Genomic DNA, 24,302 nt, shown 5'->3' on the forward strand with positions numbered 1-24,302 from the left:
TTTAAAGCATTTCTTCTTTAATGACATATTATTTGTTGTAGCAATGATTTATTTGAAGATGAATTCTTTGTCTGGAGCAAACCCTCAATTATAACCTTGGAAAAACAGAATCCACTTTATGATGATACCATGTGCAATACAAAACTAGAAACAGATTGTGGTGACAAGTGGGCTCTGCTTATGTATCTGTATAGGTGGATTATTAATGAAGGTATTCATGTACACATACAGAACTTAATACCTCATTAATACTAATAACCTGACTTGGCATTTTTTATAATTCAAATTCAGTTTCTGTGATTATCAGAGTGTATGAAAGTGGATTAAAATATGCATGTACAATAATTGAAATTAATATAATGCTGAATATCAACTGTAATTTAAAAAATTAAAAATTTAGCTATATATCTATTCCCATGCATGTGGGATCTGTCATAATTTAGATAGAGTATGTCTAATTTTTGTAGAATTAAAAGTTAGCTATCATTTCTAACTGAAAATATTCAGTATAATTATTTTATTTGTTTGTTTGTTTGTTTGTTTGTTTGTTTTATGCCTCCAGCACCTGGTCTTCCTAGGTGGTTTCCCACCCAAGTACTAACCAGGCCTGACCCTGCTTAGCATCTGAGATCAGACGGGATCAGGCTTGTTCAGGGTGGCATGGCCATAGACTCAGCATAATAATTTTAAACGAGTCTAAAATTAGTAGGTTTCTCAAACCAATAGTTCAGTAAATTAGGAAATCCATCTAGGTGTTATTAATTTGGGGGTCCATCAAGTTAAATTTTATTTACTAGTGGAATATATAGTTATTACATTGTGTATCAATGTATAGATCGAATACAAATTATCTATTTTCACTCACCTCAAACTGCTTAATAGTAATCGTTTATTCCTGTTATAATTTATTTATTGTTACATAGTAGGTACTCAGGATGATACGAGATTTGCCAAGGGAGTAGAAGAGCTATTTGGCAAGGAGCCGGACAGTGTAGTACTAACTACAGCTTGGGGTCTGGGCTTCAGCTTTACATGTTCCAGGACTCAATATTCTAAGCGTCACAGAACTGATTGATGCTGGGAATGCGAAGTCACACTAAGGATGTTCACAAGAGCACTATGTGTAAGCCGGAATGCCAATTTATTAATTTACAAAGACAAACAATCGTTCACACAGATTTGTCAATAGAAAATTCTTTCCCAGCAGATCTTCATGGGAAGCTATTGTATAATCAGAAGATTGCCACCATAGAATCAAGACAAGGTGAGTTAGTTGCACAATTTAAATACATAGTAGCATTTGATATGTTGGCTCCAACCACCCATCTCCTCTATGGAGACTAGTTTTTGCTCCCTAGAGAGACTAGTGTATTTAACAGGTCAGTGCACATCGACCCCAACGCCTAGGGGTAGTGCCTGTTTAGCTTTTGTATTTTTCTATACTTTCTTTGATGATCAAAACCCTTGATTCACTCTACTTTAAAATAATTACAAGTAAAACGTTTATTTAGCTGTTATCTCTTCCATCAGATTAGTCAAGTATTACTCTCCTAAAGGCCGTTCTATCACTCAAAGAAATTACTTCTCTTGATTTATAGCTCACTTATAGGGATGGAGGTGAGGCAGGGGATGGCAACCTAGTGAATAATTCTCTGGGGGTACCTCACTGTGGCAAGTGAATATGGTTGCTGGGTTGAAATACAGGATGCTCAATTAAATTCAGATAACAAGGATTTTTTTTCTATAAGTATGTTCCAAATATTACCTGAGGTATAGTTATACTTTAAAAAGTATTCGTTGTTTATCTGAAATTCAAATTTAACTGGGCGCTCTGTATTTTTATTAGCTAAACTCGGCAAACCCACGAGTGCGTTAACATGAGGATATAAGGCTAGCCTGGGTTCGTGTAGGTCGGTAAGCATCAATCCATTCGGTTGCCTCAGGAAACAATAAACCTTTCTCACTAAAAATTTGTTTAACAGTAGGTCGCAACAAAAACACGGAAGAATCTTGACCCTTTGAGGAACCCGTAACTGATACTACTGCCAATAAGTGCTGTTTTGATTGATTTACCCGCCCCCTCCAGTCTTCTCTTCCTGCAACTAGAATGATTACTTTATTTCTTCTTCCTTCTCAAGTCTCGCCCTTTCAGCTACTTGCTCTGCAGACCTACCGGTTGACCAAATGAGCCGGCAAAAATGCCGACGTCTTCAAAAGAGCGGAAGAAGACAAATTTCACTGAGAATCGTCAAGTGCGGCTTGCTGGCTGTCTCCCTTTCCGGATAACGGCAACAGTTCCGACTGTCAGTGCCAGCCTTCCTTGTGTAAGGGGATCTGCCCGACCCTTGCTAATTCAATTTTTCCCCATTCTGAGCCCTTCCCTATCATCACCCTCTTCACCTTGGATCATGTTCAAGAAGTAAGGACACCCTATGGCCTCCATCGGCTGCTCACAAAGGTGGTGGGGATGGGAGTGGATTAGAGGGCGAGAGCCAAGATCCTCTTTCTCTCCCCTGCCCCTGCCATACTTACTCCCTAAGGTTTTCTATAGTACTATGTTCTCACTCGCAACTTGCAGCACTTCTTTAAGCTTTCCATCCCTAACCCTCAGTCGGTTTTCTGTTCTCTCACTTTTATTTTCTTTCTCCTTACCCCTTTCTCTTTTGCCTTCTCTCCCAATCTTAACTCCGTTGCGAGGGTTCTACCAATCAAATACTTGCACTGTGACTTAGGGGGCATATCTTCTTTAGTTAGCAGGAGAGCTCTTCACCAACTTCGATATGTTTATTAGTTATGAACTGAATAAAGGAGGGCTTGACTTCCTAGGTCATAGGAGTGAAGGAGTCTGGGTGACAGGAAGCAAGCGGGCTGTCATGCCTCTTGCCTAGCTGCCAGATTAACCTTGTCTTGAAAACAGCGTGATTACCCCATAGGCTATTCAGTGTAAAGAAGACAAGAATTCCTTGGGAACCTACCTAGTGGGTTTGCCTTCCAGATTTGGTAGACGCAAAAAGCAAAGGGGGAACATGGGAAAAGGAAGGTGGGTTTTGTTCATCACATTTTGAGCAAAAATAAACAAAGATCTTAGAAATCATCATCATCATCATCATCATCATCATCATCACTTAAAAAAATCTCAGTAGATTGCATAGCCTAGCAGAGACTGATTTTATGTTATATTTATTTGGGTTGGTCTTTTGTATCTCAATGCTTGAGGGCTCTTTTATTTTGATTTGATTCCCCCCACACACAGGCTTTATTATAGGTGGGAATCTGTGTTTCTTCCTGGTGAATAAGATATTTCAGAAAGGCTTTTTTTTTTGGTAGCTGATTACAGATCATAGTGTGGAATATGCCTCATATCCCCTTTCAGTTACTTATGTGTACATGACAGTTTAATTTAATATTGTATTAAGACATTAGTTGTGCTGGACAGAATAAAAGGGAAATGCTATTAAACAATTTCATAATTATTTTAAGCACCTAAATACTGCTTGGGAAGAGATGACTAATTAAAACAATACCTTTAGCTATTCCGATATGCCTACTTATAAATGTTTTTTTTCCCCCTGCAAAAATCATTTGGCAGATTTGATGAAAAAGAAAATGTATCCAATTGCATCCAGTTGAAAACATCAGTGATAAAGGGTATTAAGAACTAACTGATAGAGCAATTTCCAGATATTGAACCATGGCTTAATCAAATCATGCCTAAGAAAGATCCCGTCGAAATAGTGCGATGGTAAGTCTTTATTTTTCTTCATGTAAGTAGCTGAATATTGTATGATTAGTTCCACTCATAATAAGTGGAATTATTTTCACATTAAATAATGTTAGATTAATTATGGGGTAGATAAATAGAATAACTCTAAAACTAAGCAATTTTTGCATTTTTAAGTATTTTTCTGTGTTTGAAAAGTGTGACTTTGTGTACTGATTGCTTTATCGAGGAGCCAAAAATTTTTATTTAGAGTTGTAGTTCATTTATTTCAGCTAGCACTTTAGAGATTTGTTTTATTGAATTATCTAACAATGAAATTAAAATAATAATATGTGCAATAAAATTGATTGTAGCAGGTCATATTTTTCCTTTAGTGGACTGATATGATAGGCAAGACAATTTAAGCAATTTTTTTCTTGAATCTTTATTGAAATGTAAAAAGACCTCACTGTATGTCTGTATATGCATGTTTCATATAATATATTATTTAAAGGATGTTTGGCATATTCATTTTTGAAAGAAAGTATTTAACTTGGTACTTTGTGACATTTGTCTTACAGCCATGAACATATAGAAATCCTTACAGTAAATGGAGAGTTACGGGTTTTTAGACAAAGAGAAGGGCCTTTTTATCCAACCCTAAGGTTACTTCACAAATGTAAGTCTTGTTAGAAAATATGCATTTGGGAATATGGAGAGACATGAAAGGAGCCGTGGTAAACCTGTAAAGTCTGCATTCTCACATCCTAGAAAGCCCAAGAAAGAATATTCATTCACTCATTTGACAAATATTTATTGAACTTAATGTGCCAGGCACTGAGCTACGTACTGAGAATATGATGGGAAGCAAAGACAGACATGGCCCCTGTCCCTATGAAACTAATACTCTAGTTGGGAGAATAGACTATAATTAGATAATTACACAAATATATATTCACAAACTGTGATACGTGCTGTGAGCATTTTCTTTTAAATTTGTATCTAGATTTGCCTCATAGAGACAATTCCGTATAAGGGAAAGCCTTATTTAATTGTGAGAGTCCCAGTTATTGTTAGTTGAATGCCAAGTTCAGGTGTTAGGCAACAGAATAATGTTTGTAATGTACCCATTTTTTCATATCATTAGATCGAATACATTAACAAAGAAAAGAAAATCCAAAGGAAGATACAATTTCAGTGCATGAGAAGTTTTTAACTGAAGATTTCTGCTTTTCAAACCAGTATGTATCTGCCATTCTAGCCAAGAGGCAGAAAGGAAGGTAGTGATTAGAGGGTTCTGTAGGTGGTACTGGTGACTTAATTAATAAGTTTGGTTTTGGGTAAGAGGAGATAAATTTTTACTTACCTCTGAAGCAGTAAAGCTGTTATGCAAGTCTTGAAACAGGTGAAGCAATTTAATATTTCTAAAGGAATATTTATAATTATTTGATCAAGCATTGATTTTATCAGGTGGAAAAAAACTGTGATGGAGAGAAATTGAGTCCTGATGCAATGGGAAAAAGTTTAAAATAAAAATGTTTCATAACATTAAGACATTTTAATGACATTAATTCCTACTCAACTAAAAGAGAACAGAGACAAAATAATCAACTGTATTGTATGAATCTAGATTGGATCCTGGTTTGAAAAACAAAATTCAAGCCCTCCTCCTCCCCCTTAAAAAAGATATGAAATACTTTTTGGGGGACTATTAAGGGAAATTTGAATATGATTTGACTATAAGATGATATTGCAGAATTGTTGTTAAATTTTTAGGTATGATATAGTGTTGTGATTATGTAGGAGAAAAACTTTATTTTTAGGTGATGTGTGCTTATTTATGGTGAAGCATTATGTCTGAAATTTACAATGATAGAGGAAAAATTATGTGTGTTTAGAGATACAGCAAATATAGCAAAATATTAATGAACCATTGTTGAATCTATGTGGATGGTGTCCAGTTGTTCATTGAATTATTACTCCAGTTTTTCCAATCTTAAGCATTTTCATAATAAGGTGGAAGAAAAAGATGCTCCTATTTAGTAGTATTTTGCTGGGAACCAACCTTTTAGAACATCTTGAAGTTATTCTTGTGCAAGAAGCAGGATAATATGGTGGTTAAAAGCATGAACTTGGGAGTTTGGCAGACCTGGGTTCAATTCCCAGTGCATGTCACTTTTGTCCAATCACTTAACCTGTTTAAGCTTGTTTCCTTATTTTTTAAAATGGATATAGTTGTATATTACATCTCCCAGGGTTGTGAGGATTAAATGAGATAGTGCATGTAATGCACCTAACACAATGCCTGGAACATAGTAAGTGCTCAATATATTAATATATGATAGCTATTATAATAGTGTAGAAATTCTTTAATAAATGTCCACTACTACTACTACATATTGTCATAATAATTGTTATTAAAGGGCAGATATTAATGAAGGCAGAGATATAGAAAACAAATGATATCTTGTGAATAGTAAATGCATTCATTCATTCAGGTACCTTTTTATCAGTAAGATGTTTAAATTAATTTGCAGTCTTGGTAGGAAAAAAGACTCACTTGTTCTCTGACTAGAGGGAGGGCTAGTGGTAAAACATTAAAGTGAATAAATTTTATCAATTATTGTTATTCCTAGAGAGCCCTGAGAGTTATAAAAAGTCCCCCTGCCCCACCCCAGTCATTGTTTTAAATCTTCCAGGGATCCTTTCTTTTGTAGGTTATGAATTATTTGTAGACACACATACACACAAAAAAACAATTTTCTAAACATTATAAAAGGAATATGTTCAATCTAGAGATTTGGAAAATACAGAAATAAAATCACTGTATTTCCATGACCTAGAGATAACCATTGTTAATATATCAGCGTACTTCCATCTAATTATTTCCTGTGTTGTGTATGTGTGTGTCTGTGTGTATGTGTAAATGTATATATCTTCCTATTTAAATTTGGCTTTGTTACATAGTTTTTTAAAAAATTAATAGACATTTTAGAGCAGTTTTAGGTTTCCAGAAAAATTGAGCAGAAAGAGTCCCCGCATACTTCTTCCCCACCCTTCCCTTATTAACATATTGTATTGGTGTGATACATTTGTTACATTCGATGAACCAATATTGATGCATTATTAGCCAAAGTCCATAGTTTACATTAATTAGGGTTCATTCTTTATGTTGTACATTCTCTGGATTTTGCCAAATGCATAATGTCCACTGTTTAAGTATCATACAGAGTAGTTTTACTGCTCTAAAAATCCTTTGTGCTCCACCAATTCATTTTTCCCTCTTCCCTCTCGTCACCAACCCCAAGTAACCACTGACATTTTTGGTAGTTTATTCTGCTTTTTCCACTTAACATTATATTATGAACATTTCCCAGGGTGTTATGTATTCTTCAAAAACATAGTCCTATTACATAGATATTGTAGCTCCGCCTTAAGTCACTTATCTCTTACTTTACTGGTGGGCCTTTAAATTGATTCCATCTAATTTCTATCATATAGTGCTGCAATGAATATATTTCTACCTAAATATATTATACACCTCTCATTTTTTTCTTAGGATAAACTCTTAGGAATAGAATTTTTGAGTTAAAGAATTTGAACCTTTTCAAGGCTGTTGATACATGTTGCTAAGTAGTCCTAAAGAAAGGCCATACCCATTTATAAGCCTCTTGGCAGTATATGGGAATGCCAGTTTTCCTACACTCTTGCTAGCACTGGGAATTACTTTCTTAAAAATATTTACCAATTTGATAAGTGAAGTATGGTGTTTCAGTTTTATTTTGCATCTGTCAGAGTACTGTCATTTGGGGAAATATTTGTTCGTGTCCATTGCCCTTTTTTTCTGTTGAGTCATTAGTCTTATTAATTTATGTAATGTATTTTTCTTCTAGATCCTTTTATTCTGCCACATCAGCAGGTTGATAAAGGAGCCATCAAATTTTTACTCAGTGGAGTAAATATCATGTGTCCAGGCTTAACTTCTCCTGAAGCTAAACTTTACTCTGCTGCAGTAGATACAATTGTTGTATCCTTCTCAGACTGTAACTGTTGAAAAATGTATTTATTGTATTCTTGTCATTACTGAAAGATCTATCATCCAAAAGAACACTAGATGCATTTCTTGGAGGTTATCATTACTGTTATCTCATGCCTTTGTGGTTATATTTGAAGATATGGGAAGTAACATTATTTCTTGAGACTAAATTATGTCTCATTGTAGAAGTTTAATGAAAATATGTAATAAAAGAGTCTCAGCTGCATTTCAGCCCAGTTAGGGCCCAATATTATCAGATTCAGAATACAGTATACAACTCTCCATTGTTAATGGAGAGGATATATTTGATATGATTGAACCACATCAGCTTGCTACTTTTACGTTTGACTTACCCAGATACACTGGAGCAAAAGCACTCAAAAGGGAAAAGAAGTTAGGTACCAGGTAGAACGTTAGAAGCAGGTAGTGGGAAATATTGGCAAGCCCCAACTTTTATTTTTAAGTTGGTTCATTTTTAAGTTGGTTATTTGGGCCTCAGAGCATAATTTCTCACAGAGAAATATTAAAGTCCTAGATAGTCCTTAAAGATCTATTCAACTCATGATATAACTGAATAATTCTGTATTATTTCCATTTTTATGGTGCCGTTTCAGCTATAGTCTAGACTAAATAGGTTTTTATCAATTAGTCTGGACAAGGGAACATCTCCTTTGTCATAAATAAAGTAGCCATTTGCCTCATGTTGAGAAAAGGAACCATACTTGGTGGGAATGGAGAAATCAATGTGGAGTGGGAAGACCATTGGGATAAGTTTAAGAGTATATTCTGTGCTCAAAAGGAATGTGTCATCTGTTGTGGCAATTATATCTAAGGGGTAGTATAAGTTGTATGTTTATATCTTAGGAACAACTTGTATTCACATAGATACTGGTCATATAATAGTTGCTCAAATATTTGTAGAACACTGAATGAATGAATTGAAAGTCAGTGGAGAAAAGTCTTCTGTTAAGGCCAGGTTACTTTTTTTTTAATGATTTTTCTGTGTTATAAGTTTACAGTTCCTTTAAATGAAAAATTTTCCTAGTACCTAGCCTTTACTTTTTGAATAAGTTTTATTTTGAAATAATTATAGACTTATAGGAAGCTGCAAAACTAGTACAGAGAAGTACTGTGTACCCTTGAACCTTTACTTTTAAAAATATGTACTGCAGTGTTTAACATTGTAGATGCTTCAAATGATAACCAAGAATGTTCTGGTTGTTCTAGAAAGGTTGACATTTACATTGGGCTCTTAAAGATAGATTGGGGATATACTTACTGTTTTACTGTGATCTTTACATAAAACCACCATTCAGTGATTGAAACACTAGAACAATTGATAACTATTTCACACTTTTTATGTGCAAGAAATATTTCCTTTTTTTGCATGACTTATTCTGGTTTTGTTGGGTTTGGGTTATTTTATTAACATTTGACTTAAAAACCAAGAATGATTATTTGATTTATTCATTTCGCATTTAATGAGCATTCACGATGTACCCACGGACTCTGCTAGGTCCCTGCCCTTAAGGAGTTAATAGTCCAGGCGAGGATACAAGAGGGGCTCAAAGTGGCTTAACTAGTAAAGTTCGACACCTCCTTTTCAAGGCATTTTGATCGTTTTTCTTAGCTGTGTGTTTTCAGGCTATCATTGCAGAAGGAAAACAGCATGCTCTGTGTGTCAGAGTCATGAAGATGTCTGCAGAAGACATGTAAGTCTTAGGTTAGCCCCCCTTAACTTTTGAGATATGCGTAACCTACTCAGGAAGCATAAGAATTACAGGTGAAATTTGCTTTCATTCATACCAGATCTTACAAATATGTAAATATAGAAGCTTCATTTCTGATTTTTCCTAACACTTAGGAAGCCATTGAAACCTATTTTGTCTCTAGGATTGCATTCTTTCTTAAGCATTCTGAAAAGAACTCGTGTGCCAACACAGCTGTTTTATATGTATGGATGTGGCATTTCAGGAGTTTTTTATTTAGTGTGATTTAAACTGGGTGGGGAGAGATGTTTTGCTACTAATTTTTAGATGACATAGTTCAGCACCACACAGTATTTATCTTATATTTTGACCTGGTGGTATAGAATATTAAATAAATAATGTTACTAAAATATAGTCAATATATTTAAAACCTCTGGAACTCATTTGATGACAAAATTATGTGTTAATTTTAATTCAGTGTTAATTGTAACACTTTGATGTTCTCCTGGTATGGTGACACATCATTACTCTGTTTATATAGACCCGCTAATTAGATTTCTAGAATCACTTTAAGATATGAACTGCAGCAGAGTAATGTAGTTTAATGTAGACAATGTTAATGTATTATACTTTCCCTACGTGTGGCTCAGTAATTGCTGAATACCAATGTACTTTGAATTATATTTACCATGACTAAGCCTATAAAAATGCGTAACAATATGTTTATGTGACTTTTTTCCTTCTATAGTGAGAAAGTCAACAAAGGAATTGGCATTGAAAATATCCAGTATTTAAATGATGGGCTGTGGCGTATGAAGACATATAAATGAGCCTCAGAAGGAATGCATTTGGGTTAAATATGAATATTATGCCGTGTGTGTCTATGTGAGACAGGAGGAAGACAATACCTCTGTGGTTATGCTGAATAAATTCAACAGATGCTAAAATTCTGTTAGCTTCAAAAATTATTTTAGTTTTTCTTAAACTCAAGTTAAAATTGGGTAACAAACTTGGACATTAAAAGGTATCTGGTAAGTAACCAAACTCAACTTCATGTCTTTTCTTAGGCTAATGATGAAGGGCTGGACTTGGTCAAGGAACTTGCCAGTATAAGGCTGACACTCTAGAGATTCTGACAATTTAATGGGCTGGAAGGTAGACTGGGAATTTTATCTTATTATCCCAAGGCACCTAGAAGTGCCCCTTCCCTCTTGTGTGTATTTTTGTTTGTTGTTGTTTTTAAACTTTTCATTATGGGAAATTCTAAACATATACAAAAGTATGGGGAAAGTAATATAATGGACCTTTTCTGTATGTTACCTAGCTTCAATTCATGACTAGTTTATTTCATCTATATCTCACTTATTCTTTTCTATCCTACTCCCTGAGTATTTTGAAGCAGATCTCAAACATATCATTAAATCCATAATTACTTTAATATGTATCTTTAAAAGATGTTTTTTCTTTAAAAAACACTATCATTAACACACCTAAAAAATTATATCTGGACTGTGCTCAAATATGTGACAAATGGACTTTCTTATTTCTGTAATAATTGGTTTGCTTGAATGAGGTATCAGACAAAGTCCATATATAGCATTTGGTTGTTATTTATGTCTTTTTATCTATAAGTTCTCCCTTTTTCCTTTTCCCTTTAAATTATTAAAGAAATTTAGTTGTTTTGTCTTAGTTTCCTCCCACATTCTGGATTTTGTTGATTATATCACTGTTAATTTAACTTGTTGTATGCCCCTGTATAGCTTGTAAATACATAAGCTTGATCAGATTCCTGTTGTTTATTTAGTGCCCTTTTTAAGTTACACAGATGCCCAGAACTTCCAGGTTTGGGTCCCCACTTTATTACTCAAATAATGTGTATCTCCTATCATAAGTAGCATATGAAGTCCATGGACCTACTGCAGTAAGAACAGTAAGCAGATGGGACTTAAATGAAGTTATGAATTTACATAGTGATAATAGGCCTTTCTTCCTAATAACCTTGCCATTATTCTAGTGTGTCAGCCATCTTCATTTGGTTGTTGACAAATATATGACATGTAGTTTTATTTTTCAGATGGATATAGACATTTACAAGATTGTGGTGACCTGTGTTACAGTTAGAAGTTGGTGAGAAAGGTGAGGGTGGAAGTAAAAAAGACAATTCGGCTGGCTATTGCACCTGGGCCAAAATATAATATAGGTGAAGGTAACAGATCCAGGGTTTGACACTCAGATGGAGAAACTATTTCGCACTAATGAAACTTGTGAGACTAAGAGATTCTCATGTTAAAATGTAAATATATTAATTTATAGTAATAAGCCTGCTTAGGGTAAACAATTAGTAAGCAAGAAGTTTCTTGGTGAACATGCTAAGAGCTAGAAAAAAAAGTAGGTAATTTGGGGGAATATTTCAGTTGGGTTGGGGTAAGGCTTGGAGAATTTTTCATGTTTCATTAATTAGAATGCTTATGTCTGCGTAATCTTCCTTTCCTAGCCCATAGAGGTTCCCTGATATTTTACTTCCTATATCCTCTTTAAGTTCTATGTAGAAATTTTCCTGTTATGACAGTTATTGTCTACAGTTTACCATATTGTTATATTTTATTATTTATTCCTGGTGGATAAAAGGGTCAATTGTCTCACCAGCAACTCATTTATAAATCATCTTTTAGGGTAGGTTTTTTATAATAGATAATTTCATTTTATGGTGATTTACTGGTTTTAAATTCTGATATCTCCCCATTTGAGGGAGGAAGCATCTTATTTGAGGCCTATAACTAGCTCCTTATAGACTTAAAAAGATAATACCTTAGTCATTTATGTCAAAACTAAACTTTGAACCTTTTTTGTGCTAAGATAATTGACCAAGGTTGTCTTTGGAGTGTTAGCAATGAAAACAAAGCACACACATATATTAGAGAAGTTAAAACCTTTTTATTGCCTGGTTTCTGAAATAATTTATTCTTGTTTCTAACCACTGTTACAGTGGGTGTAGGGAACACTTTAAAAATATTCAACATCATCATCTGTGCTTGTTTTTCTACTATGCTGAGGTACATTGACTGTGTTGCCTTGGTGATATAGACTAAATATGTATGTTTCCTGCTTGTCCTGGGTTTGAGGCCTCAGGTAATCGATGTTAATCAAGAATGTCTCTCTATGTATGGGAGACTTATCAGTTTCTAAACATTAGGTCATGCAGGGACCCATATTCAAAGAGGTTAAACTAACATATTAGCCCCCTTTAGGTACTGTGCTTAAAGGAAATTGGTTTACTCACATTCCTAAGAGTAGGAATACAGGGAGAGACTGTTTTCTCTCAGGCAATGTGTCTTTGTTTCATTTTTAGTTTCAAAGTTAATTTTGTGTCAAGTCAACCTACAAGGTAGCCATTTCTTTTATGTTTCACACTTTTACTGAGGCAAGGTCATTTCAGCTCAATGGACATTTATTTATTGAATATCTACTAGGTTCTAGGTGATGTGGCACAAAGATGAATAATACACAAGTGGCCCTTGTCCTTAAGGACCTTCCAGACTTGTAAACGTACATTTTAAAAAATCTAGCTAATGGTGACAGCCTAGTACCAATTTATAAAGCCAGTTGGAAGTTACTAATTCTTTTCCAGTTTCAGTTATCAAAATTTGCAAATTATACATTAGCCAAATATAAAAATATTCCTTAGATTGTATCCAATGTGAGGTTAAAAAATCCAGATATCTTGGAGTTGCAGCAATTCAGCATTCCAACTTAGATGGTTGTCCCATTGTGCTGTAATGTAAAGGCCTGATCAACCCTCTTCTAGCAGACTGTTACAGTGGTTTGGTGGTGTTCTGTTGGCAGCTGCATTTTCCCTTTTTCTTTTTTAATGTTGTAGATCCAAAACAAGCAGCTAGATTTATCCCAGGGGTAGTCATGAACATTTCAGTTCAAGGAATCTGATAGTCCCCAAACAGAAGGTCATATGGCATTTGTCAAATAATTACATCCAAGTTTCCCCTCTGTATGCAAATAAACTACTGAGGATACAGTATTTCTAAGCATAGTACTTCGGAAAAAGATATAAGAATGGTAAATAACTAAATTTACAGAGATATTTCATTATAATAAATATTTCACTTCTTTTCATGAGAATATTAATGTAGCAATTATATATTAATAGGAATATGGAATTAATGTATGCCCAAACAAAATGTAAATGTTTTAACTTTTAAAATATAGGTTCCATAATTTTGAGATTATATTTCTCAAGGCTCTTCAGAAATTCAAAATATTCCAATTTCTAAAGGAGCATCTACTAAAACATTTATAATGAAAAAATGAAAATGTATGCAGCCTATGTCAATATAACCATCACTTCTGAGGTCTCAAGCAATCAGAAACTTACTCAACTTATTCAATAACTTGTAAGAATTAAGCCATTAAAATATATTTTGAAAGGCCTTCAGAACACTTATATTTAGTATGTTATTAATTGTATTAAGGCAGTAAAAATTAGACTAAATATTATTGTGTTCTTAATATCCCAGTCCCTCAGCAGTAGCTCCTAATGAAATCTTGCCTGTCCAACAGGGAGGCTGATGCATGTAAATGTATACTTTGTATATGTTTTTATACTTCATATATATACTTTATTATACTCTATAGTAGGTAAAAGAATGAGTAGATATAATGAACTATAACACTAATTTGTTTACTATAGTATTTAACCTAATTAGTACTTTTAAGGGACTATAACTGCATCAGAACAGGAGTGAATAAACAAGACTGAGAACCAGTTTTTAAATCTGTTAAGACTACTAGGCAGGCTGGTTGGTTATTTGAAGAGGATATAATTTATATGTGGAAAGAGATACAGGAGATGATTCACTGGAAATTCTAATAATATCATGTTCATTAGAACAGGATTAACACATTTTATCCTTGAACACTTTGAGAAATAAGATTACTGAAATAATTTCTACTTAAAATAACAATTGTTACAGAGAATGGCATGCCTCACTATTGTGCAATTCTAATTAAATGGATTGTTCTATACATTTAAAAAATCCCATTTTAAAAGTAAAACAAAGCATGACTTCCACAAAATATTTTTTTTCATATTTTAGGTTTTTAATACATATTTTACAGTAAGTCCACATCAGAATTTTTATTGCTCTTCTCCCATTTCTTAATTTTAAAATACTTTAATTTCAGCAAATATGTTAATAAAGGGGACTTCTAAGGCATAATCATTTACTTTACTCCCCTCAAGTTCATTGTAAGTGTTCTCAGAACTCTACCATGGGGGGAACCCCTAAATTTAAAAGATATAAAGATTTACTTTTCTTTCCTTCTAATTTTAATTTTTTATCACAAGGCTTGATTATCAATGATAGCTATGAACTTTGTAGTGAAATGATTTCTTCCAATTTTCATAAGCATTAAGAGCAAAAGACTGGGTTTTAAGCAATAAATCATTTGTTTTAACTAAGCACTTGCTTGGTTGGAGAAACTGCCATTTCTACAAGCATGCCTTGAAAACAAATCAAATTCAGTTGCTTGGGGAAAGCCGTATCAGGGATACTTGGGTACTCTAAATTTATTCTTAATAATTTCTATTTTAAAAGGGGACACTTTCTGTCTGTCCCTAAATGCTGGGGTTATCTTATGCTAATGAAGCATTAAGATTTGGAAACTTGCAAGATGATTTTGTGATGAAACTGCATGTTAGATTGACACTATTAATAGTCCCCAAATGAGCTTAAATTTGAGATAGCTTTTAAAAGCACAGCATGCACTTTCTTCTAGTTTTACTTCTCTATTAACGGGGCTTGAAATGTTTGTTTCTGCATATTGACATTTTAATATATTTTTTCTTAAAGATTTTGTATGTACTTTTAGTCTGGATACTGTTTTCATTAGTTCGAATGCTGCCCCATTCAAAATTCATTTTTAAAGCCAAAATCCACTGTTTACTTAAATATCTGGACTAGATTTGGCAGGATGAGGATGGAAGGAGAGTCCTTTATGCTCTGTAGGCTCTGGACAGCTTTCTTAGAGTTGACTCATCCAGGATTAGGAAAAAAACATGCTTTAGCATGACTAAGATCATTCTAAAGGTTGTTTGTGTAAGCATTTTATATTTAAGAAAATTCACCCTGAAACATACTTGAATATGAGGTGGAAACAGCTTCATTTAGTGGGATAACAGCAATCTCTAACCCATCAAATTAATATTTACCTCATAAATAGCTTTCAAAAAGAACATGACTGGAAATTATTTTTCACTGCAATGCTTTATTGTTTTTAAAATAGTAAGAGCTAAAATGTAGTAAAAACTTGGACAGTTACACTGCACTCATTTTATGTTGTGTTTTACAAGGTAAAATTTTTATGCGTTGTAAAATGTTTTAAAAGGAGTCCACAAAATAATTCTACTTTCTTGCTTCCCAATGCAGAGGTCTGAGAGAAAGTGTATGGCCTCATTAGCTTCTAGGTGCTGTCAAACCCAATTCTCTCTCAAGTACTAAATGCCCAGATACATTTACTAGGGATGCAGGAGTCTCACTTAACGTGTGTGTGTGTGTGTGTGTGTGTGTGTGTGTGTGTGTGTGTTTTCTAATATAAAGAGAAACATCTCGATTAAAGTGTGAGGAGATAGAAACCATACTGACCTGGCAATTTTGGCTCCAATGATGTCTAATTTGCTGTGAAAGGGGAACACGATCTAAGTTAATGTTCTTAAAGGCAACTTCTGAATTTCTCCTTAAAAAATCTTTGCATTATAGAAAAGCTGTTCAAGGAAGAGATATTTTATTGGATAGGACAGATTAAATGCACAGATGTTATCTTAAAACCATTAATTACGGAGTTCCCTTGTGAATTTTAATATTCACTACCAGCTGTTATTCACATCAATATTTTAATGTTTTACCATCAAGATATTTAATAAAAAAGATTGGTACATATTACATATTTAACTGTGTAAAGCACTAGTTAAACTTGTAAAAGGGAAAGGGAAATAACATTCTCTGAGTGCCTACTATATGCACAAGCTCTACTTTCACATCTTGTTTAATTTTTACAATGATTTCATGAGGTAGATTTTAATTATTATTTTACAAATGAGGAAACTAAGGCACCAGAGGGGTTATATAACTTTCCTGAAGATACATAGCTAATAAATGGCAGAACTGGGATTTGAACCGAGTCTGTCTGACTGCAAAGCCTGTTTTGAAATCTTCCCTCATTTTTCATAAAATGTTAATCTCAGCGCACAGTTGCATCACCGTCTTTGTTTATGGGTTACCGAAGAGAAGTATAAGTTGGCCAAGCCTCTGTTCCACAATGGGAAAATATGCGTAGGATGTGAATGCATGAGTGGGTTGCTTGCAGAGTCTTACTTGTGCTTCTGAGGGAATGTTTTTCTCTTTCCCTCTTCATCAGCAGGGTATACCTTGTGAAACTGGACTCAGTCCTGAGGTCCGAAATTTTTCTGTTATTAGTCCCCTTCAAGCCAGGTGGTATGTGACCATTTAAACGTTATGCCATTCAAAAGCTCTTGCTGGATCTTTTTAGAAAAGGGTAATGGGGGAGGGTTAGCTAAGAGGTGGGGAGATGAGTGTAGAGTGTAATGTGCAAAGGCAGGACTAGCAGCTGCTTTATGACTATCAGTATAGCCAAAAGATAGATGGGGAGGATTAGTGAATATTAAAATTAATGACAAGTGTAGTTTAGTTCAGTTATAATCTAAGAAAAAAGCTGGGGGCCTAATCTGTATTTTGCTCCAGATCCAATGACTTAATTTTAAGGAGGAACCAATGATTTAATTTTGATAAGAAAGATCCCATGATTGAACTTTTGCAAGGAGATGGACTGGGGCCAACCCTGAAAGTCAGGTTGCAATTTCCATAGCATTCAGGACAACCGGAAAAATAAATAGGACTTTTAGAAGAAACCACATTTTCTCTCATTCTTATGTCAGCCCTGGGGTTAGGGGTGGAGTCCTCACACTTCTGGAATTTAGACTTGTGCTATAACTGTAAAATACATACTGGATTTCAAAGATTTAATAAAAGAATGTAAAGTATCTTAAATTTTTCTGTTGATTACATGTTGAAAGGACAATATTTTGGATATATTGCATTAAATAAAATACTGAAAGTAATTTTATCTGTGTCTTTTTACTTTTTAATGTGGCTACTAGAAAATTTAAAACTACACACATGGCTCACATTATATTTCTATTGAACTACAATGGAGTGGAGAATGGGCAGTACTCCCTGAAGCTTCCTTCTAGGGGTAAGTGTCTTCGAGTGGTAAATATGGAAAAGATTCTCACTGCCAGTATTCAGTTTTCTGTCAAGGTAGGATCAGTTTTTTTCCCTTTTCTCCTCAGATAGTAGGGGGCTGGTGTTTTGACAATTAGAATATCTCCATTCAACAGATGTTAAGTACCTATGTGGCTGTCTCATCACTAGATCAAAGCATTTATTTTTTTCAAATGCCAGCGTGTCACATGTTAAGTGCATCCTTCCTCCCTCGCTCCCATCCATCCATTGAAAATCTGAATCTTATTTTTAGGTCCTGCTCTTCCTTTCAGGGCTTTTGCCAAATTGCCAAAGCAATGGCATAACCAGACTGGCCATTCTTGCATGGCATCAGTAAAAATTACCAAGGTCATTATGTGGGATACAAGAAATAGCACTTATTAAATTGAGGCCTTTTAAGGCAAAATGACCACCATATTCTAATAAAAAAAAAACCCCTATGGCTTGTTTATTGCTCAAAGCTTACACGAAGTGATTGACTCCCTGTATAAATCATGAGTTTGGGCTCCTTTTGCTTTCCACAAAATACCAGGCCTAGTTTTGAGCTCATAGATACTTAATGTATACAAGGAATAATATAGGGTATATATTCCACACTAATAAAGGTGTATTTCTCTATTTATGCAAGAACCTAGATATACATCATCATTTCATCCTTTCTAAACAAGTCATTGTTCCCATTACCCTTTAAATGCTTTATAGTATTTTATCTTTGATGATATTGGAATTATTTTTAAATTATACTTTGGGAGAGTCCTTCACTGAGAGGTTGGCAAACATTTCTAAATTTCTTTGCCAAAATAAAATTTTTTTACAAAAATGCTCTTCATGTAACTACTCAAACAAGCATTGAACCCACCAATCTAAGCCATCTGGCACTAACAGGAAAACAATATTCTTAACAAATGAAGGGCTAATTAGTGGTACATCATCACTAGACTCTGCTTTCAGTAACTTTTCTAATTCAGGTGTGTCCTGCTTTAAGAAAGCCCAATAGACAGGTTTGTTTAAAGGCATTACAGGAAAATCTGGGTATTATAAATCAGATTTGAGAAGCAATCTTAGCTACATAAAAAATTGTCAAGGGGTCTAATCTGTAATTTCTTCCAAATCTAATATTTTAATTTTGAGTAGGAATATCTAGTCATTGAACTTATGTAAGAAGATGGCCTGGGGCCTGCTAAGAGTCAGATTGAAGTTTCCACTGCATTTAAGACAACCAGAAAGATAAACACAACTTTTGGAGGAAACTTCAAGTTTTCTCTCATTCATATTTCAGTCAGTAGGTCTCACACTTTTGGAAATTGTTACACCTGTGTTGTCCAATATGGTAGCCACTAGCCATATGTAAAGTATATTCACAATTATGATCAATTTCCATTAAACTTTCATTCTTCCTGGCTCTTCCTACAATAAAAGTGTGGGGTTAGAGTCACAGTTTTTGGCTATTGAATGCACAGTGATCAAATCTGTAACCATAACCTCAGTAGTACTACTTTCCATGTTACTGATTCAGATTTTATTTACAAGACTGGGTACAAATAATTTCAAACAGCATATTATTTAAGACAACATTTTATAAAGAAATACTCGTATAAAAATATAGTCAACAACATCAATATGATTTAAAAGGCAATTGTTACCTTAGCACTCACTAGGAAATCAAACAATGGAATACATTCTCTGGTATATTTATTACAACTATACTGTGATACACTAATGTAATTGGAAGTGATAACTAAAGCAGAAATTTAATATACTAGTGTTGGGGGCAAGGTGCCACTTACAAAATGGGTGTCACAGTCAGTGAGATAGTTTATCATTGTACTCACATTGAACATGATTTGATCCATAGTAATTGCATCTGAGACCACATATTAGGGTGCTTGATAAAGGGGTTTTATTATTTTTCAAAACTAATAACCCTTCATTTTAACCAAAAGTCCCAATAAGGAAAGTCCGATAAATTAAAACAGGGATTTTACACAATACTCCGATGAGCAGTAATTTGAAGCTCAAGGCCCTTCTGAGGAAATTCTTTTTCTAGTTTGTGAAAGCTGTAGCAGACCATTAACAACATGAGGCCAGTTACAGGAAATATTGAACTCTAAAATGTCTTACACCCTATGGGGGCTTAAAGACCTGACTCAATATAGCATGTGCAGGCCCAATTATAGGACAAGTTAGCTCTAAGTATTGCACATATTTATAAGCACTGGCACTAATGTATTCACCACTGGATAAAGCTTCTAAGTAGCCACTAAAATTAGGCAAATGGTATTGTAATCCAACGTGAATGGTGAGGTTAAGGCTTCCATACCAAAAACAGTTGGATATGTTACAGTCATGAATGTGGGGAGATCTCAGAATTTGAAAAGGTAAACAAAACCAAGACGGACTCAACTCAGGTAAGTGAAACTGCCGGATTGCCAAAAGAAGTTTTTCAAAGGAGACTTCCACACAACTCATTTGCCTACCATGAGTAACTAAATCTCAACTGATATATTTTTATCCAAGCCACAGTTGAGAGCTTGATTAACTGAGAAACAATGCAGTTAAATGACATTACATTCTTCATAGTCATCACTCCAATTTCTGTGTCTGCATAGAGAAGTACAGAGAGTTACACTGAAATTGTGTATGCTAAGGAATGCCCTAGATTAGCTCCCAGGAAAATTATTAACCTTTATAAGTAATTTTCACAAGGATAGATTTTAACTTTCACTTTTACATTGGTTGGTAACATTTCCTTTTTTACTTGGTTGTGTATTTTGAGGAAGCAAATCCATTGGTACTGGTGGAGGCTTAGAACATAAACCAATGTTAAAAGTAATGGAAACATAGCTAAAAGTTTTACTTTACAAATTTACAACTAGAGATTCATTTGCATATTTTAGAAAGCTAAAAAGACGTGTTACACTTTTAACCAAATCAGCAAAAATATGTACCACAGATTTTTAATGTTCGTAATTTAGAATTTACCACATAATATTTATAAATATATCCTTTATTTTCAAAATTCTTAAAACATTTCTTTCCGACATGTTTGAAATTTTCATGTGTTTTAAGGAAAAAACCGCCTATTTTAAAATTGCTACTAAACTTTAACGTGTGATGAAACCTTTAATGTGTAATTAGTGCCACCCAACTAAAAAAAGAAATAAAAAGAAACATATTGCTGTGTCAGCAATGTAGTCGTTACTACAAATAACAACAACACATGTCTTATACAGTGATCATAGACATGCTCTTGTTTCACTTCTCAGTCATTGTCAGAACCATTTGGAGGTAAGAAAGCTAATGCGTCATTGAAACTATGCCCAAATGCCCTAAGACGGTATACTCCATACATCATCACATGCATCTGATTAGGAGTCAGTCCATTAAAAGTAACAGCCATATCTGAACAACATCCTTCTACTACCAGGTTGGGGTGATTTGTCATTGCCTCTTTAATAAAAAGCCCAACAGATTTGGTATTAAACACATCTTTTCCTTCAGAATCTTCTGCATTTTCTGCAAACACTCCGGCATATTTCAGGCAGACTGCTAGCTGCTTATCTTCAGATATCTTCCAAATCATCCCTCCCTGTTCAGGACACTTTTCAGGGACACCAAGAAGGCTATTAAGTCTTTTCATGGATTCTATACTTAAGACAATTCCTCCTTCCACACTCACATATTCAAGGTCTCCAGATTTTATAGTGTGGCCTAGATAGAAAGGTTGTGATGGATCCTTTTTTAACAAAAAATACTTTAAGTTTTCAATAATAGCAAACGTCGAGGGGCGTGCAAGGAAGAACCAGTTGTACTGGTCTCTATATTTATCAAAGGCGTATTTGTAAGCTTTTCTCATCATTAACCACATGTCATTTGTTTCCATGTTAAGTGACTCAAACACTTTAACATTTTCAGAACTGAAGAACTCCGCTTTGTCACAGTGTTTGGTCCAAGTCTCCTTCACTGCAGCCCAAAGACTCACATCTTTGGGTTTTACAAGGATGATACAATATACCCGAAAGCTCTTACTGAGCTCCATGCGTTCATCCTCTGAAATTTTCAAAATATCTTCTTTATTAGGAGCTTGTAGGTGATGATGCTCATGGTGGTACATTCTATTTCCATAACCAATCCTAATGTGTCCTAGCATAGTGATCAAGGCACAGAAAATGCTTCCCAGCATCACACCCTTCAAAAATGAACTGCTTTCAGAAAGCATTTTTCCTATAAAGAAGAAAAGAATCCTTAGGATACTTAATAAAGAAAAGATTAGTCTAGTGATTCGATTTGGTATTCTTTATAGACTCACATTTTGCTCTTAAATTAAAATCAAGTTAGTTGCATACAGTACCAAGGAGTCTAAGAATCATTAGCTTCTAATTTATACTGTTCAGTATAAACTGGAACTTTGAAGCAACATCTCTATGCAGTATAATTTTCTGGAAGGCTATTTCTGTACTTCATTTATAGGAATTTAATCAACCTAGTAGTAAATCTAAGCATTAACCTGAGAAACCAATGTTACAAAGGTTATTCATCCATCATTCTCCTTAAAGGAATTTTATTTCAAAGGCTTGCATTATATAAATACATCTGCATATATTAATAGACTTTTAAATCAAAACCTTAAATCGAACACGTAAAACCTTCTACAATTGGTAAATCACCAATGGTATCTGTATTGGCATTTTTTGTTTTCAACCTAGTGCTTTAGTTAACTGATAGCCGCTGTCATTAGGTGTTTTGAGTACATTTAAAGCAAGTTTCTTGCAATTGACACCATGTTAGTATTTACCCTTTTGTTCCTAAGACTAGATAGTTTCCAACACAGTATCCGAATTGATGTAATAAAAGCCCATAATGAAAATAGTTAAATTATTTGGTTGAGAACTGAGTCAATATAGGCATATCTGGGGACCATTAATAAACATTTTTATTTCCTAAGGCATTTTCTTATTCTTTGGAGAATTAAAAGGGGGAAACTCCACTTTTATTTCAATTAGAAATTAAAAGAAAAACTAACATTAAATACAATTGTTGAGATTTTCCCAATCTCTCCTCTATCTCCACAAGGAATGGTCCACTTAGCTACTGAGATTTCTCTTTTGTCTCAAAGTTGAAAGGGGTCTTAGAGATATCTAATATCATTTCTCTCATTTTACAGATGGGGGAACAGAGGGTATTGAGAGTTTAAGTAACTGACCCAAAGTCACACAGTTACTCAGTGGTAGAATTGAACTAGAAATCAGATCTCCTGATATCAGTTTAATGCTTTTTCTATTACAGAAATGCCTCTACCCACATTATTGAGAATTTAATTAATAAGTTACTGAATAACCTTGTTTTACTACAAATGAAAAAAAGAAGTGGTATTTGTTACCCATAATTTACATTTCACACATGTCACCATACTGCTACAAGGAAACCATTCCTTGATTTTCTTCCAGAGGAAATAGACTTTGGCATCTACTAGAGGGACAAGGTGTGGAATAGCTTGGCAGATGTAATTCCTGAATGGGGATAGGGATTGGGGAGAGGCAGGATGGTTTTCTGGTGTCACTCACAGAACATGGTCAATAAACACAGCTCTAAGAAGGAAAAGAGAGCTGACAGGAAACAATATTAGAATAGTCAGGTGCACTCTAAAATTAATTTTAGGATTTTGGTATTTCATATTATGCAATTTTCATTACTTCTGACCAATATATAAAACAACTGTCTCTTAGCTTGATAATACATGTCAGAATTCTTCCTGATGTGGACACGACTGATGGATCATTTGCAACAATTATTCTAAGGAGCAGATCTTTTTTTCCATTAGGGTAGGCAAACAAAATGTAACACTGGAGATGCACTTGATAGGAGATTTGGTGTAGAGGAGGAAACATAAAACTGCCAGGGACATAAATGAAGCAGAAACTACCAGAGTGGTTTCTCAGATGTACTTTTTTAGAAGGTGAAGATGGTTGGGGTGGAGTATGGAAAAGGGAGGAGGGAGAAATGGAGAACAGGAGAGGGTGGAGATGGTCATCTCAAAACCCCTCTGAGGGGCCAAGGAGGAAGATGGCTCAGAATCTCCCTCCCCTCACCACTCCTCCCACTGCACCTGTCCGGGTTCCTCGCGTAGAGCATGCTGGGAATGGGTTAGGGCCCAGGTCATCCCCCGAAGAGGGGCGGGGTAGGGCCACTCTGGGGGCCGCTCCTGATGCAGGCCGATGCCCCCGGCACTCACCCGCGTCTAGAACGGCTCAGGGGCAGGAAAGCGCAGCTGCTTGCGGTTTTCCTTTCACGTTCGTTCACTCCTCGCTTACGTTCCCGATGGGCTGCTCTAGATGCAAGAGGAGTCCTCTCGTTGTTTTTGCTAAAGATAGGTAGAGTCAGGAAGTGGACGCCGCGGGCATGGGGCGGGACAAACGAGCCCTCAGCCAAGGGGAGCGACAAGCCCGCGCAGACGTCGGAAGGGCAGTGCACACCCTTTCTCTCCGCCCTCTGCCGAGGTCAGAGAAGCACGTCCTGCTGGCGTGACCCGCACGCTCGCCTATACC

At 35.0% G+C, this 24,302-nt stretch overlaps 2 protein-coding genes and 1 pseudogene across 2 annotated transcripts; 1 reads left to right on the top strand and 2 right to left on the bottom strand.

The window, feature by feature from the left end:
- Positions 1-553: 553 nt before the first annotated feature.
- Positions 554-672, bottom strand: LOC118608217 (annotated as a pseudogene).
- A 1,386-nt stretch (positions 673-2,058) lies between these two features.
- On the top strand, positions 2,059-10,911 carry MCTS1 (MCTS1 re-initiation and release factor). The gene is given in 6 exon segments (XM_036226510.1): positions 2,059-2,419; positions 3,590-3,742; positions 4,282-4,379; positions 7,594-7,727; positions 9,381-9,448; positions 10,194-10,911. Coding segments are annotated over 6 exon segments (756 nt in total). The 5' UTR covers positions 2,059-2,198; the 3' UTR covers positions 10,276-10,911.
- Positions 10,912-19,247: 8,336 nt separating this feature from the next.
- On the bottom strand, positions 19,248-24,234 carry C1GALT1C1 (C1GALT1 specific chaperone 1). Its single transcript, XM_036226509.1, has 2 exons — positions 23,990-24,234; positions 19,248-21,981 (listed from the first exon to the last, which is right to left on the bottom strand). Exon 2 carries the CDS (start codon positions 21,974-21,976, stop codon positions 21,020-21,022), a length of 957 nt encoding a protein of 318 aa, XP_036082402.1. The 5' UTR covers positions 21,977-21,981; positions 23,990-24,234; the 3' UTR covers positions 19,248-21,019.
- Between the last annotated feature and the right edge of the window lie 68 nt (positions 24,235-24,302).

This window comes from Rousettus aegyptiacus, unplaced genomic scaffold (genome assembly GCF_014176215.1).
Source record: "Rousettus aegyptiacus isolate mRouAeg1 unplaced genomic scaffold, mRouAeg1.p scaffold_m13_p_9, whole genome shotgun sequence".
Taxonomy (NCBI): Eukaryota; Metazoa; Chordata; class Mammalia; order Chiroptera; family Pteropodidae; genus Rousettus; species Rousettus aegyptiacus.